The 27,311-nt window shown below is 34.3% G+C and overlaps 1 protein-coding gene across 1 annotated transcript in view; it reads right to left on the reverse strand.

The window, feature by feature from the left end:
- LOC136034127 (adenylate cyclase type 2-like) overlaps window positions 1–27,311 on the reverse strand; it is a 143,785-nt gene that overhangs the window by 55,550 nt on the left and 60,924 nt on the right. Inside the window, exons 10-13 of the mRNA XM_065715287.1 lie at window positions 17,425–17,578; window positions 5,582–5,866; window positions 4,140–4,286; window positions 1,897–2,057 (exon numbers count right to left, since the gene is read on the reverse strand). Of these exons, the coding sequence (XP_065571359.1) occupies window positions 1,897–2,057; window positions 4,140–4,286; window positions 5,582–5,866; window positions 17,425–17,578 (747 nt within the window). The remainder of the gene's footprint in view (window positions 1–1,896; window positions 2,058–4,139; window positions 4,287–5,581; window positions 5,867–17,424; window positions 17,579–27,311) is intronic.

Below are 27,311 nucleotides of genomic sequence, written 5' to 3' on the forward strand. Positions count from 1 at the left end.
CTAATCTTATTCCTGCAGCCATTTTTCTTGATGTAAAGAAAGCTTTTGACAGCCTAACACATAAGATTTTCATTGGTAAACTTTGTCATTTTGGTTTCTGTGGTGAAGCATTGTCTTGGTTCTCGTCATACCTAACTGACAGATCTATCACCACAGAAGTTACAGACGAAAAAGTTCCAATTGAATACGGAGTACCCCAAGGTTCTATTCTTGAGCCAACCCTCTTCCTCATATATGAGAACAACCTCTACCGACTTTTTTACACCCCAATTAACAATGTTTGCTGTGGATTGTGTCACAAATCTTATTCTCAGAGTACGTTGGTGTTCACACCTGATAGTCAAGAAGAATTGATAGCATTTGCAGATGACACTACTTTAGGTGCTGCTGCTCCGGATGAATCATCCCTTATTCTAAAGCTTCAAGCAATGACTGAGAAAATACTCTTTTGGTTTGACATAAATCAACTAACTTTAAATGTAAAAAAGTCCTACCTTCTTATTTTTTCTCGTAAAGGTGTGAGCTGCCCCACAATTACTGAGCTTCATACACCAAGAGGCTCGATAAGTCGTCCCCCGTATCGATATGTGCGATTCCTGGGAGTTCTTTTAGGTGAAAATTTATCATTTAAGTGGCATGTTCAAATAATAAGAGTGAAAATTTCCCGTGGACTTGGGATCATCCGAAAATTAAAGCGTTTATTTCCATTCCCTATCCTCCGTCTTTTATACTTTTCTCTGATTTACCCTTATATATGTTACTGTTCGTCTGTGTGGATGTCCACATTTCCCTCGGTATTTGCTCCTATTCACAATCTTTATGAGAAAGCGGCAAAAATTCTCCAGTCGGCTACACACACTCCTCTTGACCTCCTCAAAATTAAAGATATTTATGTTTTATCTCCATCTTCGTTGGCATATCAATACTTCCAGGGAGATCTCCCATGTTGTTTTTCGGGACTGCTTAAACTAGTAAGGGGAGTAAATTTGTATATGGTTCGTAACCGGGAGGATGTGATGATTCCAGCTAGTCCCTCGGTTCGTTCAAACTTCGGCCTGGCTGTGACTGTGGGACGTGCTTGGAACTTGGTTCCCGCTGAGATCCGGCAGTCACGAACACTTGGCTCCTTTAAGAGACAGATGAAAAGTTTCTTATTAAAGGCTTCTTATTAAATGTTTCTTATGGTTTATTTATTATTTTTTTTTTCTTTTTTGGGTTGTTGTTTTGTTGGTGTTGTATCCTCGATGACGCGAGAATTTTAATTTGTATTTTATTATCGGGTGATGTGAGGGTCGCTGTTTCGTGGGGACTGCCGGTGAGTTGATTTCTTTTCCTTACATATTTATATTTAGATGTTGGTTAGTATGTTTATGACAAGTTTTATGATTCTTTATTTATTGTATGCCGTTTCCCAAATAACGGGCCATTGAGCCCTTTGGGATATTGTTTTTGTTATTGTTATTTTATGAAAATAAATAGAACTTGAACTTGAACATATTTGTAGGTACAAATTTTTACATTTTAGAAATAATATGGAATTTTACCAAAACATCACACACAATGGCTTCATTGTCCACTATTTTATATATTTTTAATAGTGTTTAATATATTTTAAAAGTGTTTTGTGAACGTAGAAATATAATTAATTATTTAGATTTTTTTTTCGAATTAGGAATGATGAAAGAGAGGACTGTTATTTTTTTAAATGAATAAATAGTCACTTACAAGTCCAATGGTTACAGCCATCTTTTATCATTTCATAGGTGTAAACGAGGATTATTTTATAGTAAATTTTAAATAAATAAGCCATTGAGGTAACTGGAGTGTAATCAAGTAGGCTATATGTAATATGTAAAATGATTTAGTGGGTACAAAAAGTTCAACATTGCAACTCACGTGGACTCGGATATTGGCATTGTGTCAATAACATTTCTCATATATTCATCAGCTCTGGCGCGAAGATGGCTATAGTCTGTAAGACTTTTGGTAGAGCTAGCTGTTCTTCTATCACGTCCAACTGGGGTATTGGGATCATTGTTAGTTGCTGTAGACCTTCTCTAGATGAAAAAAAATGATTTATGAAAATAAAAATTTAGATGCTGTACAGTCAAAAAAGCCAAATGCCAAGTAATTTTGAAAAAAAGTCAGTTTCTGATCATGATTTTCTTGTGGTGTGATATTTTCAACAAATACTGACTTTGAGGGAATGCCTTCTACCCCCTCCTTCTCTTTGCAGATAAGCAGATAAATATCACTTTCGTTTTAATGCTCCAAATACTTTGATTAATAACAGCACTGATGGAAAATCCTTTATTTTATTAATGTAGGTATTCAGCTGACAAGCCTCAGATTAAACTTGATCTCTAACGCGGGCCGAATAATGATCATGGTTTACCTCTATCCTTTATTTTCGATTTTTTTTTTTTTTTTTTTTTTTTTTTTTTTTTTTTTTTTTTTTTTTTTTTTTTTTTTTTTTTTTTTTTTTTAGGAACATCTATATAAGACAGTTCGTCATTTGACAGGATTAGTGGCGAGTAAAAGGTGAAAGAGTTAACCTGCTTGGAGCTTAGACACAATCAGTTGGATGAGATGGCCTTACAGTAGATGAAATGACATGGTATTAAATGTTTGGAATGATATTTGTCTTTAGCTTGCATCTTATGCATTGTTATATTAAAATAGGCTAAGTATAGGCTGAGTGTCATGTTTTTTCATTCCAAAAAAGTTGGACTTGATCGATAAAAGAAGGTTATTCTGTCCAGAACACTCATGGTTTAAGTAGTTAAAATGCTATTTTCATTTATCCGTAGCTTTAGGGTTGAATGTCCAAAAGCTAGTGCTGTTCAGCGCATACAATCTGCTTTGATTTGATACTAAAATAATTTTATACTTGTTATTTGTGAATATTCTGTTGTTTTTTTTGCTTTTTTTAAAGTCAAAATTCCGGCAGATTATAAGAAAGACTTTATTTAAGTCACATGGCGTAAGGCAAAGACTGTAAAGAATTGTACCAAAGAGTATGGTTACTTATAAAAGTGACCAGTACTTTTTGATCTGGACTGTCAAGGACGATCTCTAAATAGCAATTTCTAATTACCATACATAGAACATTGGAAAATAATTGACATAATGTCCTTCACCAAGTTACTTTTAATAGAAAAATCGACTGCCGATGTCTTTTAGCAGGGTTGCTAGAAAATATAGAATTATCGAAGCAAAGGGACAAAAATAGTCGCAAGAAGTGGTTAATGTAGGAGTGGGGCTCACCGAAGTATGTTATTCGTAAAGCAAAAGGTTTGTTAAAGATAGCATTGTTTAAATTAAAGATGGAGATGGAGGAATAAGATGGAGGATAATAAATTAAAGATGGAGGCAACAAGTGAAAAGCAGGAGTAGGATGACATTAAAAAAAAGTTTCAAGTTAAAAGTTTGATTTTACTGGAAACTTGAAGCGAACCAGCCTGACAGTCTTGTCTTTTCGTATCGCATAGAAACAAGAATTCGAGAATGGACCTGAAAAGTTTTTTTGGTGTTTATGTTTGTATTGGCTGGACTAATTTGATATATAATTAATTGGCTGGACGATTTGAGTCTTATGTTCCAACAAATAAGCATAAAATGCCCCAGAATAAGAGCTAAAGATAAAAATATAGAAGCACCGACATTGGATGGACCGGAAACTAAGATATCAAAGAGATTATCATCTCTAACTGCTTTGAAGAAAGTAAGAGCATCAAACAATATATAATTAATTTGTCTTTTTTGTACAAATATCGGTGTTTTATTTGTATTATTTTAGTTTATCTGCTTTTGACAGCCACTGTGAATACGACCGAAATATACAAATATATTTTTGTTGTTTCACTGTCAAATAAGAGGATGTGTCCCCATTGAACTGTTATTTTTCCGTCATGGAAAGACTGTGTGGTCTTCAAAAATACCTATGATGAAACCAGACTTAAAATGAGCAGAAATAATATGAATAGTTTAAATCCAGACACCATTCTTGAATCTCTAAGCAAAATATACCTAGAGCAAAATAATGCTACCACAGGGATGGATAGTTGACTTGAAATTTACATCTACGAAGCAAAACTGCCCAGGAGACTAAAATACAAAAAAAGCCAGTAGAAACTTACCCGGGGGACTACAGAATTCGAGCGATCAAATATTTTTTTACCGACGCCACCAGTTGCGTTAACTTTCTTTTCATAAAGCCGATTGCCTGGTTTATTCTGCGGCATGGTAGGTAAATTTTCAGGTGACATCTGGCTTGACAAAGAGCTCTAAAAGACAAAGCGTGAAAGGACCTGTTACTAACGTTGTACTTAAACACAATTTAAATCCGTTTCAAAAGGACCAACTTTAAACGCTAACCGACCTTAAGCTAAACCTGTAGAATTTCACAATTTGACTACCTTCTTAAAAAAAAACAAGCATAAAAAGAAGTTGATTCTTTTCATGTTGATGTTATTCACCTTGATGATGGTTAATATTTTATTTCTTTTTGCTTGCATTGTTTACATGTTTATTATTTGTTCACTTTCTCTTTAATAATTTTGTTGATTTTTTTATCTATTTTTGTCTATTTCATTCATTTATTTATGTCTTTTTGTTATTTTTAAATTGTTATTTTCCTCTTTTCTACTAAATTTCAAACGTTTAATTAATATTCCTAGGTTTATTTCTAACTATTCCTCCCAAAACAGCATCTGCTGCTTCATAAACTATTTTACTAGTAATTTCCGATCCCTCTTCTACATTATAAAATTTTAGACTCTCTAGTTTAGTATTCAACTGCTTCTTAAAAGTTTTTCTCAAATTCTCATCCCGCAGTCTCCCACCATCATACCTTCCCGGAAGGCAGTTAACCCTCCTAAATTTCAGCTTTAGCTTAACTCTAGACACTATTAGATGGTGATATTTACTTTTTATATCAATACAAGCACTTTTATATAATTCATCTTGATGTTATTGTTATTATGTTGATGTTGATGTTATTCATCTTGATGATGGTTAGTATTTTTTTTTTTTGCTTCCTTTATTTACTTGTTTATTATTTGTTCATTTTCTCTTTAATAATTTTGTTGATTTGTTTATTTATTTTTGTGTATTTATTTTGTTTATTTATGTTTTTTTGTTATTTTCAAATTGTTGTGCTTCTGAAAAAGTCACGTAGAAAATTCCGATTTTTCAACAACAACAAAAAAATGAAATGGCGGGCCATATAGAGACAATAAACAGAAAATATTCAAATCTCGAATAAATAATTTTAATAAAATCGTGAACGAAACTTGAATTAAATCATGAGTGCCTACAAAAGAGTCTGTGTTTGATAAAGAACTAATATTATCACCTAAAAATTATGGTCCACTGTTATTTTATTTGTTAACAAGTAAACTTTGGATGAAAACAAATTTAGTTAAGGGTGTATTTGTTTTATCAATATATACCGGACTGCTCCTTTGAACAGCGTGGAGTCACGCTCTAGGCCAGCCTAGAAGACCGTTATATTGCTATGTATATTGTAAATACTTTGTTGAAAAAAATTAATAAAGATATAGGCACTCATAAAAATTACCGAAAGCTGAAGACTGCTGTCGTAACCTATTGAAATTGAATCCGTTCCAAAAGTGTCGATGTCTTTGAATTCTGTTTCACCCTGAATGTATTCCAGAGGGAATACTCTGTAATGCTTTCTGAGCCGTTTTTCTGTTAGCTCCTTTTCTTCTTCAAATCCTGACTCACTGCTGTCGTCTGAATATCCCTCCGACTCATCACAGTCTCCTTTTTCAAAATCATTGGAAATTCTTTTTTCAAGCTCGGTTGTTAGAAGTGTGATAGTCGGTGGAGCCTCTAGCACCTCCTAAAAATCAAAAGAGCTAAACAGGATTGTTTGACAGGATTTAATTAGAAAGAATCAGGTCTCCAACAAAACAGAAACATCAACCAATAGAATACCTCCCTTGGGTATCGTGACATAGAAATAAAAAGTGATCAGATTTAGTAAAAGATTAGTAGAAGAAAAATTAGAAAACGTTGAAAAAGGAATCGTGGAAATAATATCAATTTGGCTTTTAGATTATTGCAAAAAAATAGAGAGTTATATGCAATGCAAAGTCCATGATTGGAATTTCAAAGTAAGATAGCGCGTCTAGAAGACCCAATCCATGAAACTAAAAGAGCAGAATCTACAAACTCGGAAAATATCATGCATGTACTCAGGAGTGAGGAAGTGCACTATATGTGTATTTCCTCTTAGACAAACATCTTGATTTTTACCCTTCTTACTTTTTCAATTAAATTTACTTTTTTATCTTTTTTTTTTAATAGGCAACTTTTTAAAAAATTTTAATTTTCAGTTTTTTTAATGGGCAAATGGGGTTCTACCTTCGATTAAAAGATTCAATAAAAAAAATCCAAAATTTGACCGAAATGAATCTGTATCAGCATATGACAGAATTGACTATAGAATACACACACATTCTTGTTGCTAACATACTTTTCGATAGAAAGCATATCGCTTTAGAACTATGAATCATCTTTGAAGTTAAGAATTTGCAATCTTAAAGCTAACAATAAAAATTTAGTAGCTTTGATTTTATTGCACAATGTCCCTCTTGACGTAGTCAATACATATTTTGGGTGTTATTGAATTTACAATCAATTGCAAAATATTCAAGGTGCGCTGTTGGTATATGCAACAGCAAGAGGGTAATTAATTTTCACCATATGTAAAATGGATGAGGTTTGTTGTTGCTAGATTAAAATGCAGCAACAGCAAAAGGGTAATTAATTTTTACCATATGTAAAAGGGATGAGGTTCGCTGTTGCTAGAATGAAATGTAGCAACAGCAAAAGGGTAATTAACTTTAAACATATGTAAAAGGGATGAGGTTTGCTGTTGCTAGATTAAAATACAGCAAGAACAAAATGGTATTTAACTTTTACCATATGTAAAAGGGATGAAGTTTATTGTTGCTTCATTAAAATGCAGCAACAGCAAAAGGGTAATTAATTTTTACCATATGTAAAAGGGATGAGGTTTGTTGTTACTAGATTAAAATGCAGCAACAGCAAAAGTGTAATTAACTTTTACCATATGTAAAAGGGATGAGGTTTGCTGTTGCTAGATTAAAATGCAGCAACAGCAAAAGGGTAATTAGCTTTTACTATAATTAAAAGAGTTAGGTTTACTGTTACTAGATTAAAATGGTCACTTATCTATTAGCCAGTACACACTCAAAAATTCAGATCTATAAACTCAGTTAATAACCGGTTTATTGCTGTTGGTAAATATTTAGTTGGCATTTTGGTCAGGTTAGGTTACATTTTGCATGGAGTCCGACTATAGTTAAACCCCCACCCCTAATTTGCAAATATAGAGCCCGAATTCTATCTATATCCCAAGCGCCTCAGTTGTTTCAACCCCGTAATCTGTAGGTCCAAATTCTCAAGTGTGTAATGGCTCACAGACAAGTACATTAAACTATAGCAACAGCAAGAGGGTAATTACCATTAACACAAGTGAAAGGGGTTATTTTGCAGTTGCAAGGCATTAAAACGCGAAGCATGTCAAATAATCACAATATGTCAATCTAGCATGTTGAATTCCCATTAAAATAGTTAAAAAATACTTCCAGTATTTGAATGTGCATTTAAGGCTATGCAAAAGAATAAGTTAAGCAAAAGACATTTAAGACTTATGTTCCATGTGAAAGTTTTGGTATATTTAAATTTCTGCTCTCCCACAGTTTCAACACATCAGTGAAGAACAAAGTTTTGCTATCATTCCATAGCTGAGATAAAGATCCATCCATCTAACGAAATATAATTTTGAAATTTGGCATATAATTTTTTTTTTAATTGCAAAATGACGAAAGTATAACAGTTCAAAATAGGGATGAAATCTTTTAATCGACAGCGAAACAAATATGAAATTTTAACTGAATATTTCGAACACTTATAGTGTCCAAAATATTCAGTTAAAATTTTTTATTTGTTTCACTGTCGATTAAAAGGTTTTATCCCTATTTTGAACTGTTATATTTTCGTCATGGAAAGGTCTTTGATATTTTCGTCATGGAAAGGTAGCGTGGTCTTTGAAGTTATCTATTAGAGAATAACGTTGAAAAGGCGCTGAAAATCGTTGAAAAGGCAGAGTATTCCAATTTTTTGGGAAATTTACATCCTTCTCTCAGAAAAGGTGTAGGTAATTCAGCCTCGGTGAATGGATAGATCTAAGAAAAAGAATCCAGTGATATTAGTACCTTGCCCTTTTAGTGACCTTACATTGCCCTTGTCCTTACATATGAAGCTTACAAAATTACAAAAACTAAGTTATACAAAAGATATTGCCTTTATATCGAGTTCTACGAGTACTATCTTCTAATGAATTTGATACATTTCCTTTTAGTAATTTTTAAAAAAATTTACGCATTACCTTTCTTTGAAGTTAAAGTTGCAATCTTAGAACTAACACAATAAAAATTTAGTAGCTTTTATTCTTTTACGCAATACCTTCATTGACGCAACCATTACTCTGAGAGTTGTTGGTCTTATAATAGATTTTGAAGTATTGAAGATTTACTGCTGCTAAAGTGAAATTTAGAAACAGCAAAAGTTAACAACTTTTTACTATAGAAGTTCATTAAATCAGTTAATTTATAAGTTACGTATTTATTACTAATAAAAACGTTCGTAAATAAAATTAAAAGTTAGTAGCCTTTTTAAGTAAACAAAAAATGGAGGGCAACTAGGGTCCCTTCCCTGCCCATTTTTTCTCAAAATTGTCCGATCAAAAATTTTGAGAAAGCCATTTAGCCAAAGAGTAAAATTAATAAGCTAATTTTGTTTTAACTATTCATGTACGGTGAGCCAAGATAAAATCTTCATTAAATCAAAAACATTCAAAAATTAAATAAAAAAAACTTTTTTCAATTGAAAATAAGGAGCAACATTAGAACTTAAAACAAAGAAAAATCATTACGGATATGAGGGGTTCGACCCCTCCTCAATACCTCGTTAATTTACGATAAAGTATTCTTAAGAATTCCAAAGAGCCATTTATTCTAAAAAACGGCGTTTGTGGTTCAGGGATCGTTATGGAAAAATTGGAGCTAAATTTCAACTTTAGCGTAAAGAGCGAGGTATTGACAAGGGGACGAACCCCTTTCCCATAAGCATAATATAAATATACGAATATAGAAGTTCGTTGCGTAAGTCAATTTGTAAATGACGTATATTTATTGCTAATAAAAATGTTCAAAAATAAAGTTAAAAGTCCTAGTGGCCTTTTTAAGGAGCCAAAACAAAATCGGAGGGTAACTAGGCCTTTCCCCCGCCCCTTTTTTACTCAAAATTGTTCAATCAAAATTTTGAGAAAGCCATTTAGCCAAAAAAAGTAGAGCTAATTAAAATTTGGGTGTACTTATTTATTTACGGTAAACTAGAATCAAAACCAGAATTATTTAAAAAACGTTCAGAAATTAAATAGAACAAGACTAAGAGCTCATACGACACTCGTGACGGGGTCGGAAAAAAAACAAGAGCTCATATGGCATGAGCTCTAGCAAAATTCTAAGAATCAATAGATTGATTTAAAAGGAAAATCAGAGACTTAAGGCCAGTCGGAATTGAAAATAAGAGCTTTGAGACACGAGGCCCTTCTAAATATAAACATTCATTAAAATCCGATCATCCACTCGTAAGTTAAAAACACCTAATTTTTTTTTATTTTTCCTCTCCCTTCAGGCCCCAGATGGTCGAATCAGGTAAAACGACTTGATCAAGTCAATTTGTTCAGGTCCCTGACACGCCTTCCAATTTCCATCGTCTTAGCACGTCCAGAAGCACTGAACTCGTCAAAGCACTGGACCCCCCTAACACCTCCAAAGGTAGCGGATCCAATCCGGTTACGTCAATAACGTATCTACGACATTTTTCTATTCTACCCAACAAGTTTCATCCCGATTTCTCCACTCTAAGCCTCTTCCAAGATTTCTGGTTTTTCCCTCAAACTCCCCCTAATGTCCTCCCAACAGGATTTAAAATAGGAGCTCTGAGACATGATTTCCCTCAAAATATCAAATATTATTAAGATCCGGTTACCCGTTCTTAAGTTCAAAATACCTCGATTTTTCTAATTTTCTGAATTAACACCCCCCCCCCCAAATCCCCCACAGAGAGAGGATTCATTCCAGTTGTGTCAGTCACGTATCTAAGACTTGTAGCTAAAGAGATCCCGCCACGGCAAAGTGGTATTTTCCGACATATTGTGGCTCCAACCTACAGTTTTCACCTAAACAGGGGAAAATTGATGTCGACTGAAAATTTTGAGTTAGCCAATTGATTTAAAATTATTCAAAACTATATATTGAGCCTCCTAGTTTCAGTGGTACGAATACCGAACGTTGGCATTTTCGTTCCTAAAAAGTCAAGTAGTCCATTTAAATAAAAAGGGTTTATTTTAAAACTCCATTTAACCAAGTAGATTCAATTTATAAGTGATGTATAATTTCACATCAGCGATTATAAAGGAGGGTCGGTGGGTTGCCGCATTGATGGGGAGAGGAGTCCCGATGTCTCTTAAATTGTGTTTTTACACCAAATTTTGAAGTTTTACCTCAGCTTTCAGGCAAATTCAGAGAAGGCCTGGGAGGGGATGTCTAAATTATTCTCTAACCTCCCATCAGTGGGGTTAAGCCCAGGCTAAGCCCATCAGTGGGGTATAACTGCTGCGAGGTAATAACTCTCTTCTTGTCGCTGTTACGCCTAAAGGTCGTATCGTAACTTACATTTTCACACTTCTGATATATTCGACAAAAACTGTTTGCTAAGCTGTTCGAAAAGGAGAATCAGCAGGGAAATGTAATGTTCAGTCAAACTCTGAGTATGTAAAATATGGGCTTTCCGCTGGTTAACAGAGGTTTTTGCTAAGTTAAACCGATTGGCCTACAAGGCAGATACGACATCTACTTGTAACAGAAATTTTAGCCTGGTGTCAGATAAGAGTTTTAATACAAACATATAAAGTGCAACAGGATTCAAGTTTATTTTTGTTATTCAGCTAAAGGAATACAAGGAACTCAAATTAGAACGGATACGCACTTAAAGATCTTCTGGATCCTCTTCTTCGACGTCTGACTCATCCAAGGCGTCCCTGGTTGATTCCGATGAAGGAAGAGCAGCGTAGTACTCGTGGAAAGTCCTGGGGATTACAAGAGTATGGCATAAGTCCATCAGATCTTTGTATTTCGCTGGAGGAAGAGGAATCGGTCCCTTGTATGCACTGACGAGCTCCAAGGAGTTTTTGTTGGGTGTAATTCTACGTCGCGATTCGTTCACTTTTATGACTGAAAAGTTAGAGTCGTAGTCGTACCTGAAATGGATCTCGGTTGGCCGCTCAATCGAGTAGTTGAGCCATTTTATCAAATTCCATTTCACTTGCAGACTTTCCCCACCGGCCCCGTAGGCCCATTTTCTGTTTCTCAAAATAATGCCAGCAGTTTTTGAAGTCCAGCCAAAAACTGTAATCATCGATCACATGCACTTTATATGGCTCAGGGTTGGTTCTGGCTATTAGGCAGACGGTTCTCCAGTTTTCTATAGAAAACACAGGTAAGAGTTTGGCTGCTTTATCGATGCATGAGTGCATGCTGTCCTCTTCCTGCTGAGATTGTTCACTTTCAAGAAATATATGATTTATTTCTTTGACGTGATGCAGTGTCTGAACAGCATATAAAAACATGGAGGCTACAAACTGGTTTTGAACTACCCACAGCAGCCATCAGTAACAATATAGAATTTCCTGTAGCTCGTATTCTCTTTCAGAATTTTATACATCAGCGTAGCGACCTCATTGGCACCTCTTTGCCCTTTTGTCTGGTCCCAAAGGTTGCAGTGAGCCTCTTTGGTTACCAAGTTAAAACTCGTCATGTTATAAACTGCTAGTTTTCTTTTGTAAAAGATAGGACTGGTCTCTGCTTTGGGAGTTTCAAGGACTCTTTGTAAGTCCATATTCAGCAACATAGCGCTCTCCAGTCCCTCACTGTGCAGAATACCATCTTTTATCGCATTTTTAACTTCGCGAGCACGCTTTGCTCTTGACTGGTGCTGCTGAAATGACTCAGCCTCATTCTCTTTTTCTCCTTCAGTAATTAAGTAGTATCGGGTGCATGTATGGCATTGATCCTTTCAGGGAGTGTGGAAAGATAAGTTCAAGGATTTGAAAATTTTTCTGTAGATACTTTTACACACAGGTACTCGTCGGCTGCTCAAGCAGGTTTCAGTGTATAATTTATACATTTTGGACAGGTTAAGTTCAGAGCTTAGATAGAGACTCGTAGAAGTTGCCCGACAATTGTGCGACTCAACTGCAGGAAAACTGCTAATGTGATCTCTGGCGTAAAGTAACTGATCATCCGTTAGTCTCTTAGAGACTAGATTCTTTGGACTCGACACGTTTCTTCTATCTCTGCCGGCGGTTCCAGTATTGGTTTTGCTCTTGACACATCCAGCAACAAACTTTTCACCAAGCCCCAGAGTTGCCAAGAAAAACTTCTTGCAACCTTTTTTACAAGTACTATTCAATTCTAATGTGTAACAGAGTGAGTTTTGCCGCCGTGAACTGCTGGCATTTGTTGTTCTCCGACCAACTGACTTCTTCGTCACACACTTCGAAACGAACTGTCTCTGTGACTCCATGGAGCCTAACTCCTTGCCTAGCAGCCAGAAGCTTTCGAATATAGCTTTTCGAGCATCTTGATCAATAGATTTGCACTCGAGTTTGTATTTGCAACCTTTCTTTCTTTTGGGATGTTCTTCTGTGTTCCTCCTTTCAACTGATGCCTGATCATCAACAACATCCAGTTCTGTGGCAGTCGCTTCTGGAAAAGTTGGATCAGGAGCGCTAATGTCTGCTTCAATAAAACTTTCCTGATTGGGAGTTTCCCCGTCACTGTCCGAGCTTGAGCCATCCTTGTCTGGCACCCAATCCTTGTCTTTGGGATGACCATCTGAATCAGATGACAAATCTTCGTCATTGTCATCTTATATGAGCCTCCGAAGCTCTTCCTCTGAAAGTGCAGTCTTCTTTGGGATTCTGCCGCCTGAAAGAGAGTTCTGTTTGAAAATGTGGAAGCCTCTTACCTCCAGATACGTTGTCTGGCCAGGTTTAGCCCAGTAATCTTCCGAAATATGATTTTGTATTTCCCAACTTCCAGATTTCGTAATTGCGTAACTGGCAAATAACCGATGAAACTCAGTTACGACCTTTAGGCGTAGCAGCGTTTTGCAGATGCGTCCAGGGTGGGGTTGGCCATTTCGCCAACAAGTGGACGTTGCGTCTCCCTGTGGTCGCAAACTTGTAGCACAATATCCTAGGAGTCTAAAGTACAGATTAACTCAGTTTCGCCAAAAATGTCAGTTACGACCTTTAGGCGTAACAGCGACGTTATCTCACATAAATCTTTTGTTTGTAATACAAATGTGAAGGAGTAAAGTAGAGGGGTAAATTGAGCATCATCATTGAGTTTTCCAGGAGGGTAGGCAGGTAGTACCAGGAGCTCGTTTTTATCGACATGTAAATAGAAACATTTGGTTTTATGTTTTTTTTTTTTTTACATATATCAAGCAGCTCTGTGGACACGAGCAAGATGTAAAGAGCTACTCGTGCTTACAGTAACAAGAAATTTAAAAAGTTTTGATAACAATATATTCAAAAAATCGACTTTGTATGGAAATTCCAATCATTAAAAATTACTGAAAGTTAAATTTACCCAGCAAGAGTTGTCAGCCTGGAATGTTTGCTCTATTAAAAAAAATGGATAACCTTCAGCAACATTGTTCTTTTCTTTGCGAATCGTATCAAATTTAAAATTTATCCTTGCTAACCTGCCATTTGCTTATCTCAAATGCATTTAATCCCTTTAGTCACATGTCACCTAGTATAAGAAATTAAGTGCCGGAGAAATTGTGCTAAACTCCAAATAAATTTTCACCCTACATATCTAAAACACTACCTGCCAATTTTCAAGTATTGGTATATACAATTTACGAGGGTTTATATGCTCAACCCATATCCTGGATGTGGCTGTGCATTATTTGAAAAACAAGGGCAAATGAAAAAAAATCAAATGACACTAAAGAGTGATATAAAAATTTAAACTTATACGGAAACTATTCTATGTTTGAGTGTAACTGCCCTCTCCTAATCCCTCACTCTTTACGCTAAAGCTTACTTTTGTTCTAATTTAGTTCTAAGAAATTAAGTGCCGGAGAAATCGTGCTAAACTCCAAATAAATTTTCACCCTACATATCTGAAACACTACCTGCCAATTTTCAAGTATTGGTATATACAATTTACGAGGGTTTATAGGGGTGGTTGCTCAACCCTATCCTGGATGTGCCTGTTCATTATTTGAAAAACAAGGGCAAATGAAAAAAAAAATCAAATGACACTAAAGAGTGATATAAAAATGTAAACTTATACGGAAACTATTCTATGTTTGAGTGTAACTGCCCTCTCCTAATCCCTCACTCTTTACGCTAAAGAAAGCTTACTTTTGTTCTAATTTTACACCCTACATAATTCGCAAAAATTTAGGGAGGGGAGCATAATATATTTTCAACGTCTAAGGGGACAGGTTTATTTGTGCTTTCAATAAAAACATTCCAAAAAAGATATTTTTCAAACTATAGAGAGGACCAAAATCTAGGGGGGAGACACTGGAACTAGTAGGCAACTCCAAGAACGCAGAGAGATGTTTACAGATTCAATTTACAGCTGTTGCGCTTTTATCCCATTTGTTAACTACATAACCACGAAGTTCTTAACCACGTAGTTAAAGGACTTCGAGTATTCTAATTCGCTATCTTATCCTTTGTTGTACCCCTGGTAAACCGATTTCTATACAAAAAAATCGGGGGGGGATTCAAACCCCCTTCCCCCTCCCTTGAACACGGCCTTGACTTTAATGCTTTCATGCCAAAAACGGTTTTTATTGATGTTCAATATACCAAGTATGCGGTTTTCCACCGCCAATGGTGTAACTTTCATTTCTGATGATCAGTTCTCTACAGATGTTAAATTCATAGCAACAAAAATAATGAAAGTATGCTTTCTTATGGTAAGTTTAATGACATTGCGACAGAAAAATTACAATAATAATAAAAGAATTTCTGTAATTATATTAACTACACATCCTAAATCCTTACAATTAAATTTTTATCTACAAATCCCCCTAGGTGCAAAGAATTATATACTGGATGGAGTATTTATGTCAAAAAATCGCTTTTCTTTTTTTTAAGGAAAGTTTAAGAGATGCGAAGTAAAAATTATATTTGGTGCCCTTATTTTTTACAAAAACTAAAGTCGGCTTCCTTAGTTTTTTTTTCGCCTAAATCGGTCAAAGATCTTTTTATAAAACTTATTGCCGTTATTGTGTGTATTTTTAAAGGCTAAAATCTGAACAAAAATTAATTTAGAAACAGAAGGTTTTATGCTGGAAGTAAAATACAAAGTTGAATTTCAAATGGAGAAAAATCATTGCTTTGTGGCTTATACAGCATATTTTTGAAAAACTGTTTCAAATAATCTCACCCTTGATACTGTACCATGTTTTTAGAATTTGAAAAAAAAGCTCAAACATCTATTGGAGCCCAGGGACTTTCTGTTATTGTACAAATAAACGAATTATTCTATTGTCCATTTCTTCATTCAAAGAAAGGTGTAATTCAAATGTTTTAAACGCTTCTTTTCCAACGATCCATAGTTTAATTCAAAAAATTAAATCATTTAACATGGGAATCAATAGGAGGATTACACCTCATGGGAGTGATCACCACTAAAGACCCCCCCCCAATTTTTGAAAAAAAACCTTTTATTGACATATTCATTGAAAAATGGCTATGTTTGCACTATTATTTTAAAAAAAAGTACCCATCACCCTACATTATGAAAATCAAGTACGCCCCCCCCCTAATTTGCACGAATTGGCACTACTGCTATCTACATCCTTTTATCGGCTAAAATAAATAAACAGGACAGGAAAGTTATGTTCATAAGATAATTTTACTGCCAGGAACGGTGTGGTTCCTTTATTAGAATAAAATAAACAATTTTTTTCAGCTGAAAGTAAGGAACAACATTTAAAATTTAACGAACAGAAGTAATTACATATATGAGTGGGTCGCTCCCTCCTCAACAACTTGCTCTTCGCGCTAAAGTTTTTTGGGTCTTTTAAAACGGTTACTTACTTTTCTAGTTATACGAATCACGTGTTTCGGGAGTCATTTTTTAAAGAATTCAACAAAATTCGACAAAATTAACACTTTAGCGTAAAGAGTGAAGTGTTGAGAAGGGGGCTCTTGTATAATAATACAATTTCGTATTTTTCTATTACAAAAACTCGAGAATAAAAGAGCCTGTTTATTCACATATATATTTATCAGTCAAGATTGCCAGATCAAATGTTTTGAAAGACAATCGGTAAATAGCACAATTTCAATAGACAGCTGGTTATACAAGTTGTAGTCTAAAATACTCTCAACAAGAATATTATTCAAGCTAAACCACAAATTCTGCGGTTCCTCCAATGATATAGGTTGTATTTCTTTGCATAACCAATCTTAAAAAGATATAGCATGTCTACCAATTGTGAGAAACAGTTCTATTTTTATGATTAAGAAACTCAGAAGCGCCAAAAGACCAACTCTTGTACAAATTAAACACCAGCTCTGATTCTTGTACTATTGCTTTACTGAAAACCTGCTATACTACAAAAAACGCTCAAATGATAAATTGAATATTTATCAAGGAAGAAAAATAGAAGTGTTTTTTTGTTAATCCTGTATTATATTGTTTCAGTAAGTTTTTGTCAGACTAAAAAGTATTGTTTTCAGTAAAGGACATGCAACAGTTTGAAAGTCACGAGGGGACTGAGGAGATTGGTTGATAGTCACTCCTCCGTTTAGATTAGCATGTCATTGTTTTAATTTAAATTTCACTCTTAAATTTTCCTTAGAAAAAATCTTATTTTAGTTCATAGCTGGAGGGGACGCATGGTTATTTATTTAGTCAGTACCATAGGGTTGACTATGAAGAAGAAAGAAAGTAAATACATTTCACTTTTAATGGGAATTTTGTTACTTTCTCTAAGTAAGCATCGAAAAGTTTTCCTAGGGAAGGAATGGGCTGCATAAAAGGGGCTCACTTTCAGATGTGTGCTTTGATAAAAATAAATAAAAGAATGAAACAAAACAGAAATTAGATAAGTTAATCAGTCGTTCTGTTGTAAGTAGGACTTACGCAGCAAAACGCACATTCCTCAAAGCATAAAACAAGCGGTCCGAACAGTCAAACAAATTTTGTCTGCTGGACTAAGAAACATGTCCAAAACAGTGAATAAAAAATAAAGAATTACCTTTATAAATTTATCAGTTTGAGGGTCGGCTATTATCAGATAAGTCTGAATATTTCTCTCTTTTAAATAAGGCTCTTTATCAGCGCCATCGGAAGGTTCATAGTCGAAGTTGCCACGTAAATGCCCTAGTGTCTGTCCTGTTACGTGCACACGTCTATAAAATTAAGGTTCCAAATATATTTCCTTAAAATCTATATTATTAAATACAAAAAACAAGTCTTTTTTAACTGAAAATAAGGAGCGAGAATAAAAACTTAAAATGAACAGAAATTATTGTGTATACGAAAGGGGCTGTCCCCTCGTCAACGCCCCGCTCAAACTACGCTAAAGTTTGACTCTTTCTCACAACTCTACTTTTTAAACAATGAATAACTTTAGCGTAAAGAGCATGGCATTGAGGAGGGGACAGTCCCTTTCATATACGGAATAATTTGTGTTTATTTTAAGTTTTAACGTCACTCCTCACTTTTAGTTAAAAAACTTGTTGTTTTGTTTAATTTCGAAAGTTTTTGAATTATTTCATGTTTTGATTTTGGCTCACCGCACATAAGTATTTGCTTATTAATTTTTTTGGCTAAATGGCTTTCTCATAGTTTTGACCTTATAATTTTGATAAAAAGAAGGGGCGGTGGAAGAGGGTCTAGTTGCCCTCTAATTTTAGGTTACTTAAAAAAGGCAGCTAAAACTTTTAAATTTTCTTACAAATATAAATATACATAAAAATATACTAAATATACATAAAAACTATACATATACATATAAAATAAATATACATAACTTACGAATTAACTTACGTAATAAACTTCTATATTTGTATATATTTTTTGCGCATATGAAGGGTTTCGCCCCTTGTCAATACCTTGCTCTTTACACTAAAGCTTAAAGTTTGTCCCAATTGTGTTGGATCACAAAGGCCGTCGAATAAATAGCTAAAATTACTAAAAATAATTTAGCGTAAAGAGCGAGGTATTGAGGAGGAGATGAAACTTCTTGTATACATCATAATTTCTGTTCGTTTTAAGTTTTAATGGTGCTCCTTACTTCCAGTTGAAAAAAATTTTGTCATTTCTTTTTTAAAAACGCTAGAAAATCCTGTGTCCCCTTCATGGAAATTCTATTCCTCATAAAAAATTCCTCCATGAAAAAATTATTTTCTGCTTGTTTTCGGTTTTATTTATTCTTTAATAGTAAAAGATCGTTTGCTCATTTTGAGTTTAATTTGCATATTCAAATTTTTAAGACATATTCGTTTTAAGACATATTTATCCATTCATATGGCACCAGTTGTATGGGCTAGGCATTGGCGAGGAGACAAACCCCCTCATATACTTAACAATTTCCGTACATATTAAGTTCTAATGTTAATCCTTGCTTTCAGTTGAAAAAACTTGTTTTTTCTTTAATTTCCAATTGTTTTTTAAATAATACCGGGAAATCCAGCGCCCTCTTCATGAAAAATCTCTTCTTCCGTGAAAAATCCCTCCACGGAAAGATCCTCCCTCCGATCCCCCACCAAAAAAATCCCCTTGAAAACGTCTGTATACTTCCCAATAACCAATAATATTTTTAAACAATGGGCAAAGTTCATAACTTGCAGCCCTTCCCCCGGGGACTGTGGGGGATTAAGTTGTCCTCGAAGACATAGTTATTAGATATTTCGACTTTGCTGAACAAAATCATGGGATCCTGCAGGGGGAGGGGGGTAAGGGGTAATAGCCCCCCTGGAAGTTTTGGGACTATAAAGTAACTATAAAGAAACCAAAGGAAAGAGAGCAGAATAGGGATAAACCATGGGAAAAAATGCGTGTTGCCCCATTTTTGGCTGCCTGCCAACAGATTTTGACCATTAATAAGGAAAATAAAAATTCTAATTTGTGACTGAGTGACCCCTTTGAGTTTTTCACAAACATTTTTCTATATGATTTTGTTGGAGCAACAAAAAAAAATTCAAATTCTTCAGAGTAATGAATTGTAACTAAATAACGATCCTTGTCAATAAGGAAAGTATAATAACCTAACTATTGATAATATTCAATCAAAATATCAGCTTTTTATGATGATCCTAAATATGTATTTGTTTATTAGTAATTCGTGCAGTTATCTGTACACAAGAAAGTTCGTATGCTTATAGAAACACAAGAAAAACAAGTTAAAAGGGGCAATTTCGGTAAAAATACGCCGTCAACTTTTCTTGCATTGCAAGAGTACCCATGAGCTGATATATGAAGCCTCTATAATCAGAAATGTTTCCCTTGAAAGGAATGCTGGGAATTTCTATATTTTTCCCCCTGAACTGACACATTTTTTGCGTTTTATTATCATTTTTTTTCCAGGAGTGATTGTATTTATCTAGTTGTCACTGAAAAAGATTTAATTTTTTACAATTATGAAGTATAAAGGTGTCAAATATATTGGTTTTCAGTATTCAAAATTAAACAAAAATATTGACTTAATTTTTTTTTATCTTATTTTCTTAATCTTAGTTTTAATGTTTTACTTAGAACAAACTACTTTGATAATGCGTTACTTTTTATAAACACTGAGTCTAAAGGCATTAAATATTTTAGTGTTTGATAACCAAGTCAAAACTGTCAATTTTGTTAAAAAATATCCGTCCAACGCTCCGGTATTGCTCAACAGAGCTGAATGTTGGGAGGTTATATCTTTGTTTTTGTAAGTAGACTATTCTTTTGTTTATTCTTTGTTATTACTTATTTTTTTCATTTTATATACTTTTATATATATTTTATATACTCAATTTAATTGACATACTTTTTCCATTGTCTTTAGGAAAATGTTAGTTTCTAAGCTTCATGAAATAAAGGAAAAAAAAGTTTTTTCAGCTGAAAATAATGAGCAACATTAAAAATTAAAACGAACAGAAATTATTGTATATATGAGGGTGTTTGCCCCCTCCTCAACACTTTCTCTTCACGCTACAGTATTTCGGCACTTTAAAAAAAAAGGTGAATTATTGTTCTAATTAAATGACCCTTGTGTTGAAGGAGTCGTTCTTAAAGAATTTGGAAAAAAAATTTGAATTTTAGTGTAAAGAGCGAGATGTTGAGGAGGGCGCCTCCCCATCAACGTAGTAATTCCTGTTTTGTTTTAAGTTTTAATGTTGCTCCTTACTTTCATTTGAAAATACTCTTTTGTTTGTTTAATTTCTGATCATTTTTTAAATAACGCCAGGATACCTGGCTCCACCTCCACCGGAAAAATCTCCCTCCCTATAGAAGCATCCTCTGGACAATTCAATTCTGGCGGATATTTACCCCTGACAATTGCCCTTAACATCTCCACGCGTAAAATTGAATCGGTAAAGAGAAAGCAAGATATATAAAGAAATTTCGAATAGTAATTCTGGCGGATTCACCCAGTATAAAATTTCCCCGGAAAAGTTCACCCCCTGGAAACTTCCCTCTCCATGGAAAGTTCTCTCGGCAGAAAATTCGTCCTCCCTTCCCACCCGAAAAATATATACATACTTCCCAATAAAAAATAAAACAATGGGAAAATTTATAGCTTAAAAACCTTTCTCCAGGGGCTTTAAGGGGTCATTTTATGTTCAAAGACATAGTTATTGGGCATTTCAACTATGCTGAAAAAAGTTATTTCGAAATTTTGATCGGAGATTTTGGGAAAAAAGTGGTGTGGGATGGGGTCTAGTTGCCGTCCATTTTTTTGGTCCCTTATAAGGGCACTAGAACAAGAATGAACCATCTCTTTACGTTCCAGGCCCCCCTGGATCGATAGGATCACTCCTGGGAAAATAAAATTAACACGCTTCCGTGATCTTTTTTCTGGCAAAAATAACAAAATTCCACATTTTTGAAGATACGAGCTTGAAACCTCGACAGTAGGGTTCTTTGATATGCTGAATCTAATGACGTGTTTTTCATTACAATTCTATAACTTTTAGGGGATATTTCCCCCTTTTTTCAGAAATCAGACAATTTTTCTCAGGCTCGTAGCTTCTGATGGATAAGACTAAATTTGATTATATTTGGAGTCAGCATAATAAGCCAATTCTATTGGTATATTGATTGTCATCAAAATTTCATTTTTTAGAGTTTCGGTTACTATTGAGCCGGGTCGCTTCTTACTTATAGTTTGGTACCACGAGCTGTTTGATTATCCATCAAAATACAAATGAAAATCATTGAAATATTGATATTTTTTTCTGCGCTACCAAAGTATTGTATTCATAAAATTTTAGTGTGACATGAAATGTAATTAAACAAATAGGAATGGTTTTTCAACTAAAGTAAGGAGCAAGTTTAAAACTTAAAATAAATATAAATTACTCTATATATAAGTGGGAATGTCCCCTTCTCAGTACTTTGTTCATTACGCAAAAGTTTTGAGTGATTTGAATAATCTTAAAAAGCCACAGTAAAGAGTAGGGAGCTAAGGAGCAGACAGCCCCCTTCACACAAAGACTATTCTGTTCAAATAGGTTCCAAATCTGTTCCTTGTTTTCAGTTGAAAAGCTTTTTTTTTATTTAATTTCTGATTGTTTCCCAAATCATATCCAACTAATCAAGATATAATTTGAGGTACTGGTCCATTAAATCCCTGGTTAACTGCTTTCAAAATGTATAAATCAATAATTGTACGTTAATTAGTACCGTCCTACGCTTAAATTTGTAATTTCAATTTTGGATATAATTTGAACATACTTAAAAAATTGGCGATGAACAGTAATTTTGATGAAAAGTCCTTCTTAATATTACAACTAATGAATTTCGGTTGGATGAAAAGGAGTAATATTGTTTGTATGGATGGAAATTCTGACTCTGAGAAACTTTTGATCTTGTCAAACAGTTCGCGGTAGCGAACTATGAAACTCTAAAAAACGGAATTTCGACACCAATAGTTGCATCAAAATAATCTTATTTTAACGTTGATTTTAAATATATAAGTTTAATCAAGTTTAGTCTTACCCATCAAAAGTTACGAGCCTGAGAAAATTTGCCTTATTTTAGAAAATAGCGGGAAACACCCATTAACAGTCATAGAATCTTAACGAAAATCACACAACGAAAATCACACCATCAAATTCGGCGTACTATAGAACCCTACTGTAGAAGTTTCAAGATCCTATCTACAAAAACGTGGAATTTTGTATTTTTTGCCAGAAGACAGATCACGGATGCGTGTTAATTTGTTTGTTTGTTTGTTTTTTTTCCACAGGGGTGATCGTATCGACCCAGTGATCCTAGAATGTCGCAAGAGGGCTCTTTCTAACGAAAATTAAAAGTTCTAGTGTCCTTTTTAAGTAACCCAAAAATTGGAGGGCACCCTGGCCCCTCATACGCTCTTTTTCTTTTTTTCCCAAAGTCACCGGATCAAAATTTTGAGATAGCCATTCTATTTAGCGCAGTCGAAAACTTACTAACTATTTCTTTGGGGACGACTTAATCCCCCATCGTCCCCTGGGGAGGGGCTGCAAGTTACAAAACTTTGACCATTGCTTACATATAGTAATGGTTATTATTAATTGTACTGACGTTTTCAGGGGGACTTTTTCGCGTTGGGGTGGTGGTGGTCAGGGGAGGGGATTGCGTGGGAGGATCTTTCCATGGGAGAATTTATCATGAGGGAAGAGAATTTCCATGAAGGGGGCGCAGGATTTTCTAGCATTATTAAAAAAAATGAGAAAATAAATATTTTTTTTTCAACTGGAAGTAATAAGCAGCATTAAAACTTAAAACGAACATAAAATATTCCGTATATAAGGGGGTCCGTCTACTCCAAGATACCTTGCTCTTTACGATAAAGCATTTTTAGTAATTTCAACTATTAATTCTACGGTCTTTGTTATTCAGGGGTCATTCTTACGGATTTGGGACAAAATTCCAGCTTTAGTGTAAAGAACGAGGTACTGACGAGGGGGCGAAACACCTCATATACGTAATAAAAATACACAAATATAGAAGTTCGTTACGTAAGTTAATTCGTAAGGTACGTATGTTTATTACTAAAAAAAAAATCCTTAAAAAGAATCTAGTTGCCCTTTTAAGTAACTAAAAATTGGAGAGCAGCTAAGCCTCCTCCCCCGCCCCATTATTTTTATCAAAATCGTCCAATCAAAACTATAAGAAAGCCATTTAGCAAAAAAAGATTAATATGCAAATTTCGTTTTAATTATTCATGTTCCTTGAGCCAAAATCAAAACATGCGTTAATTCGAAAACGTTCAGAAATTAAATAAAAAAAACAAGTTTTTTGACTGCAAGTAAGGAGCGACATTAAAACTTAAAACGAACATAAATTATTCCGTATATGAAAGGGGTTGCCCCCTCCTCAACGCCTTGCTCCTTACGCTAAATGTTTTTATTGTTTTAAAAAGAAGAGTTTCGAGAAAAAGTCAAACTTTAGCGTAAAGAGCGAGGTGTTGAGGAGGGGACAGTCCCTTTCATATACGGAATAATTTCTGTTCGTTTTAAGTTTTAATGTCGCTCCTTACTTGCAGTTAAAAAACTTGTTTTTTTTTTATTCAATACATAACTGAAGCCATCACAACCGTTACAATAGAGTTTTCTTATCGATAAATACATTACATGCATTCGTTTATATGCATTGAAGTACATCATGTAAATAGTAAAAGAAAAACATTAACACTTAAAATTTCTTAAAACTTAGTTCCTAGCAGCATTTGCCACCCCAAAGGAATTTCTTGGCGGGGTTGATTACGACCTATCTTGCCTTTTCCACCTATGTGCTTTTAGATATGGGAACGTAACATTTTAGCTGTATAAACAAAACATTTTAATTAATTCCTACTCTCCCCTACGCTTTTCAACATTTATGCGAAGCCTCAGGAAGAGTAAGCAATTTGTCCATTTAAATTTATTTTTGTAGGAATCTACACTACCCCCACCGAAGCAATAACTCACCCCCCCTTCATTATAGCTGATACACAATTACAGATCATCAGACTTAGTCTAATTTCATTACAAATAAAGCGAATCAACTTGGTTGAATCCAGTACTGCCACCGTTTGTCACTACTTCTTTTGCAAATGAGAAGCCTAAAATATAGTTATTGAAACTTTTAAATCAATTAGCTTCTCAGAATTTTAAATTGATTGCAAGTTCGTCCTCTTTGTGGTAAAGTCGTAGTTTGGTGCCCTAAACCACCTAAACTGTCACCCAACCGTCACTGTCATTTTGGCATCTGCCCTCCAGAAAAATTTTCTGCCGACACCCTTAAAAAAACAGCTACCTTAAAATTTTGATCTGGTGACTTCGGAAAAAGATGAGCGTGGGAAGGGGCCTAGTTGTCCTCCAATTTTTTGGGTAGCTTAACGAGGACATTGGAACTTTTAATTTCCGTTCGAATGAGCCCTCTTGCAAAATTCTAGGACCACTGGGTCGATATGATTACCCCTGGGAAAAAAACAAATAAACATACATCCGTGATCTAGGGGTCTATGATACGCTGAATCTGATGTTGTGATTAATTAAGATTATATGTCTTTTATGGGGTGTTTCCCTCTTTTCTCGAAAATAAGGCACATTTTCTCAGGCTCGTAACTTTTGATGGGCCTAAACTTGATGAAACTTATATATTTGAAATCAGCCTAAAAATCTGATTCTTTTGATGCATGTATTGATATCAAAATTCCAATTTTTAGAGTTTTGATAACTATTGAGCCAGGTTGCACCTTAGTTACAATTCGTTACCACGAACTGTTTGATTTAAATCCATGAACCAACAAATAAATTAATTTAATAAGAAATCATAACTAAAATTTTAGTAAAATCACGTATATTACAAGTTCAGTACAACTAATTGAACCTTACAGTCAAAATCCATTCAAAATTACGAGCAAACGAATAGCGCGATACCCGGGCCTCTTAGAATTAAACAAAAAAAAACAAGTTTTTTTAAATGAAAGTAAGGACCAACATTAAAACTTAAAACGAACAAAAATTACTCCGTATATAAAAGGGGCTTTTCCTCCTCAACGCCCCACTCTTTACACTAAAGTTTGACTCTTTCTCTTAACTCTACATTTTAAAACAGTAAAAAACTTTGAAAAAGTGATGAAACTTATATATTTAAAATCAGCATTAAAATGCGATTCTTTTGATGTAACTATTGGCATAAAAATCCCATTTTTTAGAGTTTTGGTTACTATTGAGCCGGGTCGCTCCTTACTACCGTTCGTTACCACGAACTGTTTGATAGAGCTTGGTTCAATTACGAGGTTGGGCATCCTGTGCTGGGCGAGCGCTTTGGGTGAAATGGAGGGGGCATGCGTACTGCAACACAAGTAGTTAATCTGGCTGAAAAAATCCGAGTGTTTACGACATTCACCTTCGCCCCCCCAAAAGTTTGTTTACGTTATATTACTATCGTCTGCAGCAGCTCATTGCTGACAATTTTAGTAAAAGCCAAATACCAGCACTTATATTTATGATTGTTCAATGTGTCTTTACTGTTTATAACAAATTGCATAATATTTTAAAATTCATCAAGTATAGTATTTGTTAAGTAGTTACTTTTTTCGCTACCGCTTGAATAGCATCACCTCTTGCCCACCTCCCCCGATAAAATTATATAGCTACGCCCTTGGCACTAATGGTAGCAGTAGTAGTATTATTAGTAAGCAGTAATGGTATTCATATTGCGCCTTTAAGGTCTAGCGCAACATCCTCTCCTACTGCCGTGATAGTTTCAACTTCATACTTTGAGCCCTTTCTGAGATATTTCCAACACATCATGTTGATAACCTGTATCCACACAGTGTGTTCTGATTTAGCCCAACATCCCCCTTAAAAGTCATTAAAAGATCCACTGATAATGCTAGCCTTAGAAATATTGGTATTAACAGCAGTAGTAGTAGTACTACTACTAGACGTAATAGTATGCACATAATCCATTTTTATTAGCTGCACAAACCCCTTAGCATGCTCTGAAAGTCTCAACCTAATTCTATGATTAGTTCTTGATATGCTGCTGATACGGTTGAAATTTGAAAAATTGCTGATACGGCTGCTGATTTGAAAGCCTGCATTCACACAGTGTGCTTAAATTTAATTTAAGACGCCCCCCCCCCAACGTATTTTGGATATAATACCGTAAATTAGGTATCATTTTCTCAGACCACACTGTCTTCCTATGACGAACAAAAAAGGTACAAAAGTCTAAATATTTCGATCGTATATACAGCAATAGTCATCAGTAGAAATACTGAAATTTCTACTGATGATGATCGATGTATATGTAATCGAAATCTTTACACTTTTGTACATGTTTCCGCTGTCTAAATAAAAAAATCTATCGTCATTTGAAAGTTTATGGGTTCTGCCCTCAACATTTTCTGAAAATGTCTCCTCAATACCCATAGCCGTAAAAGTGGGATTAATAGAAGTAGTAGAAGTAGCAGGGATATATATATATATATATATATATATATATATATATATATATATATATATATATATATATATATATATATATATATATATATATATATATATATATATATATATATATATATATATATATATATATATATATATATATATATATATATATATATATATATATATATATATATATATATATATATATATATATATATATATATTAAAAGGTTGTGACAGTTATACCTCAGGAATAGTTTAGAGTATTGGGTTGAAACTTTCAGTGCATATATATATATATATATATATATATATATATATATATATATATATATATATATATATATATATATATATTGCAATACCTTATAGACGGTTTAAAATCTCTCTTAAAATGCACTGAAAGTTTCAACCCAATACTCTAAACTATTCCTGAGGTATAACTGTCACAAACTTTTAATAACCTGCATCCACATAGCGTGTTTCAATTTAGTTTACTATTCTCTTC

The sequence above is a fragment of the Artemia franciscana genome, chromosome 12 (genome assembly GCF_032884065.1).
Source record: "Artemia franciscana chromosome 12, ASM3288406v1, whole genome shotgun sequence".
Taxonomy (NCBI): domain Eukaryota; kingdom Metazoa; phylum Arthropoda; class Branchiopoda; order Anostraca; family Artemiidae; genus Artemia; species Artemia franciscana.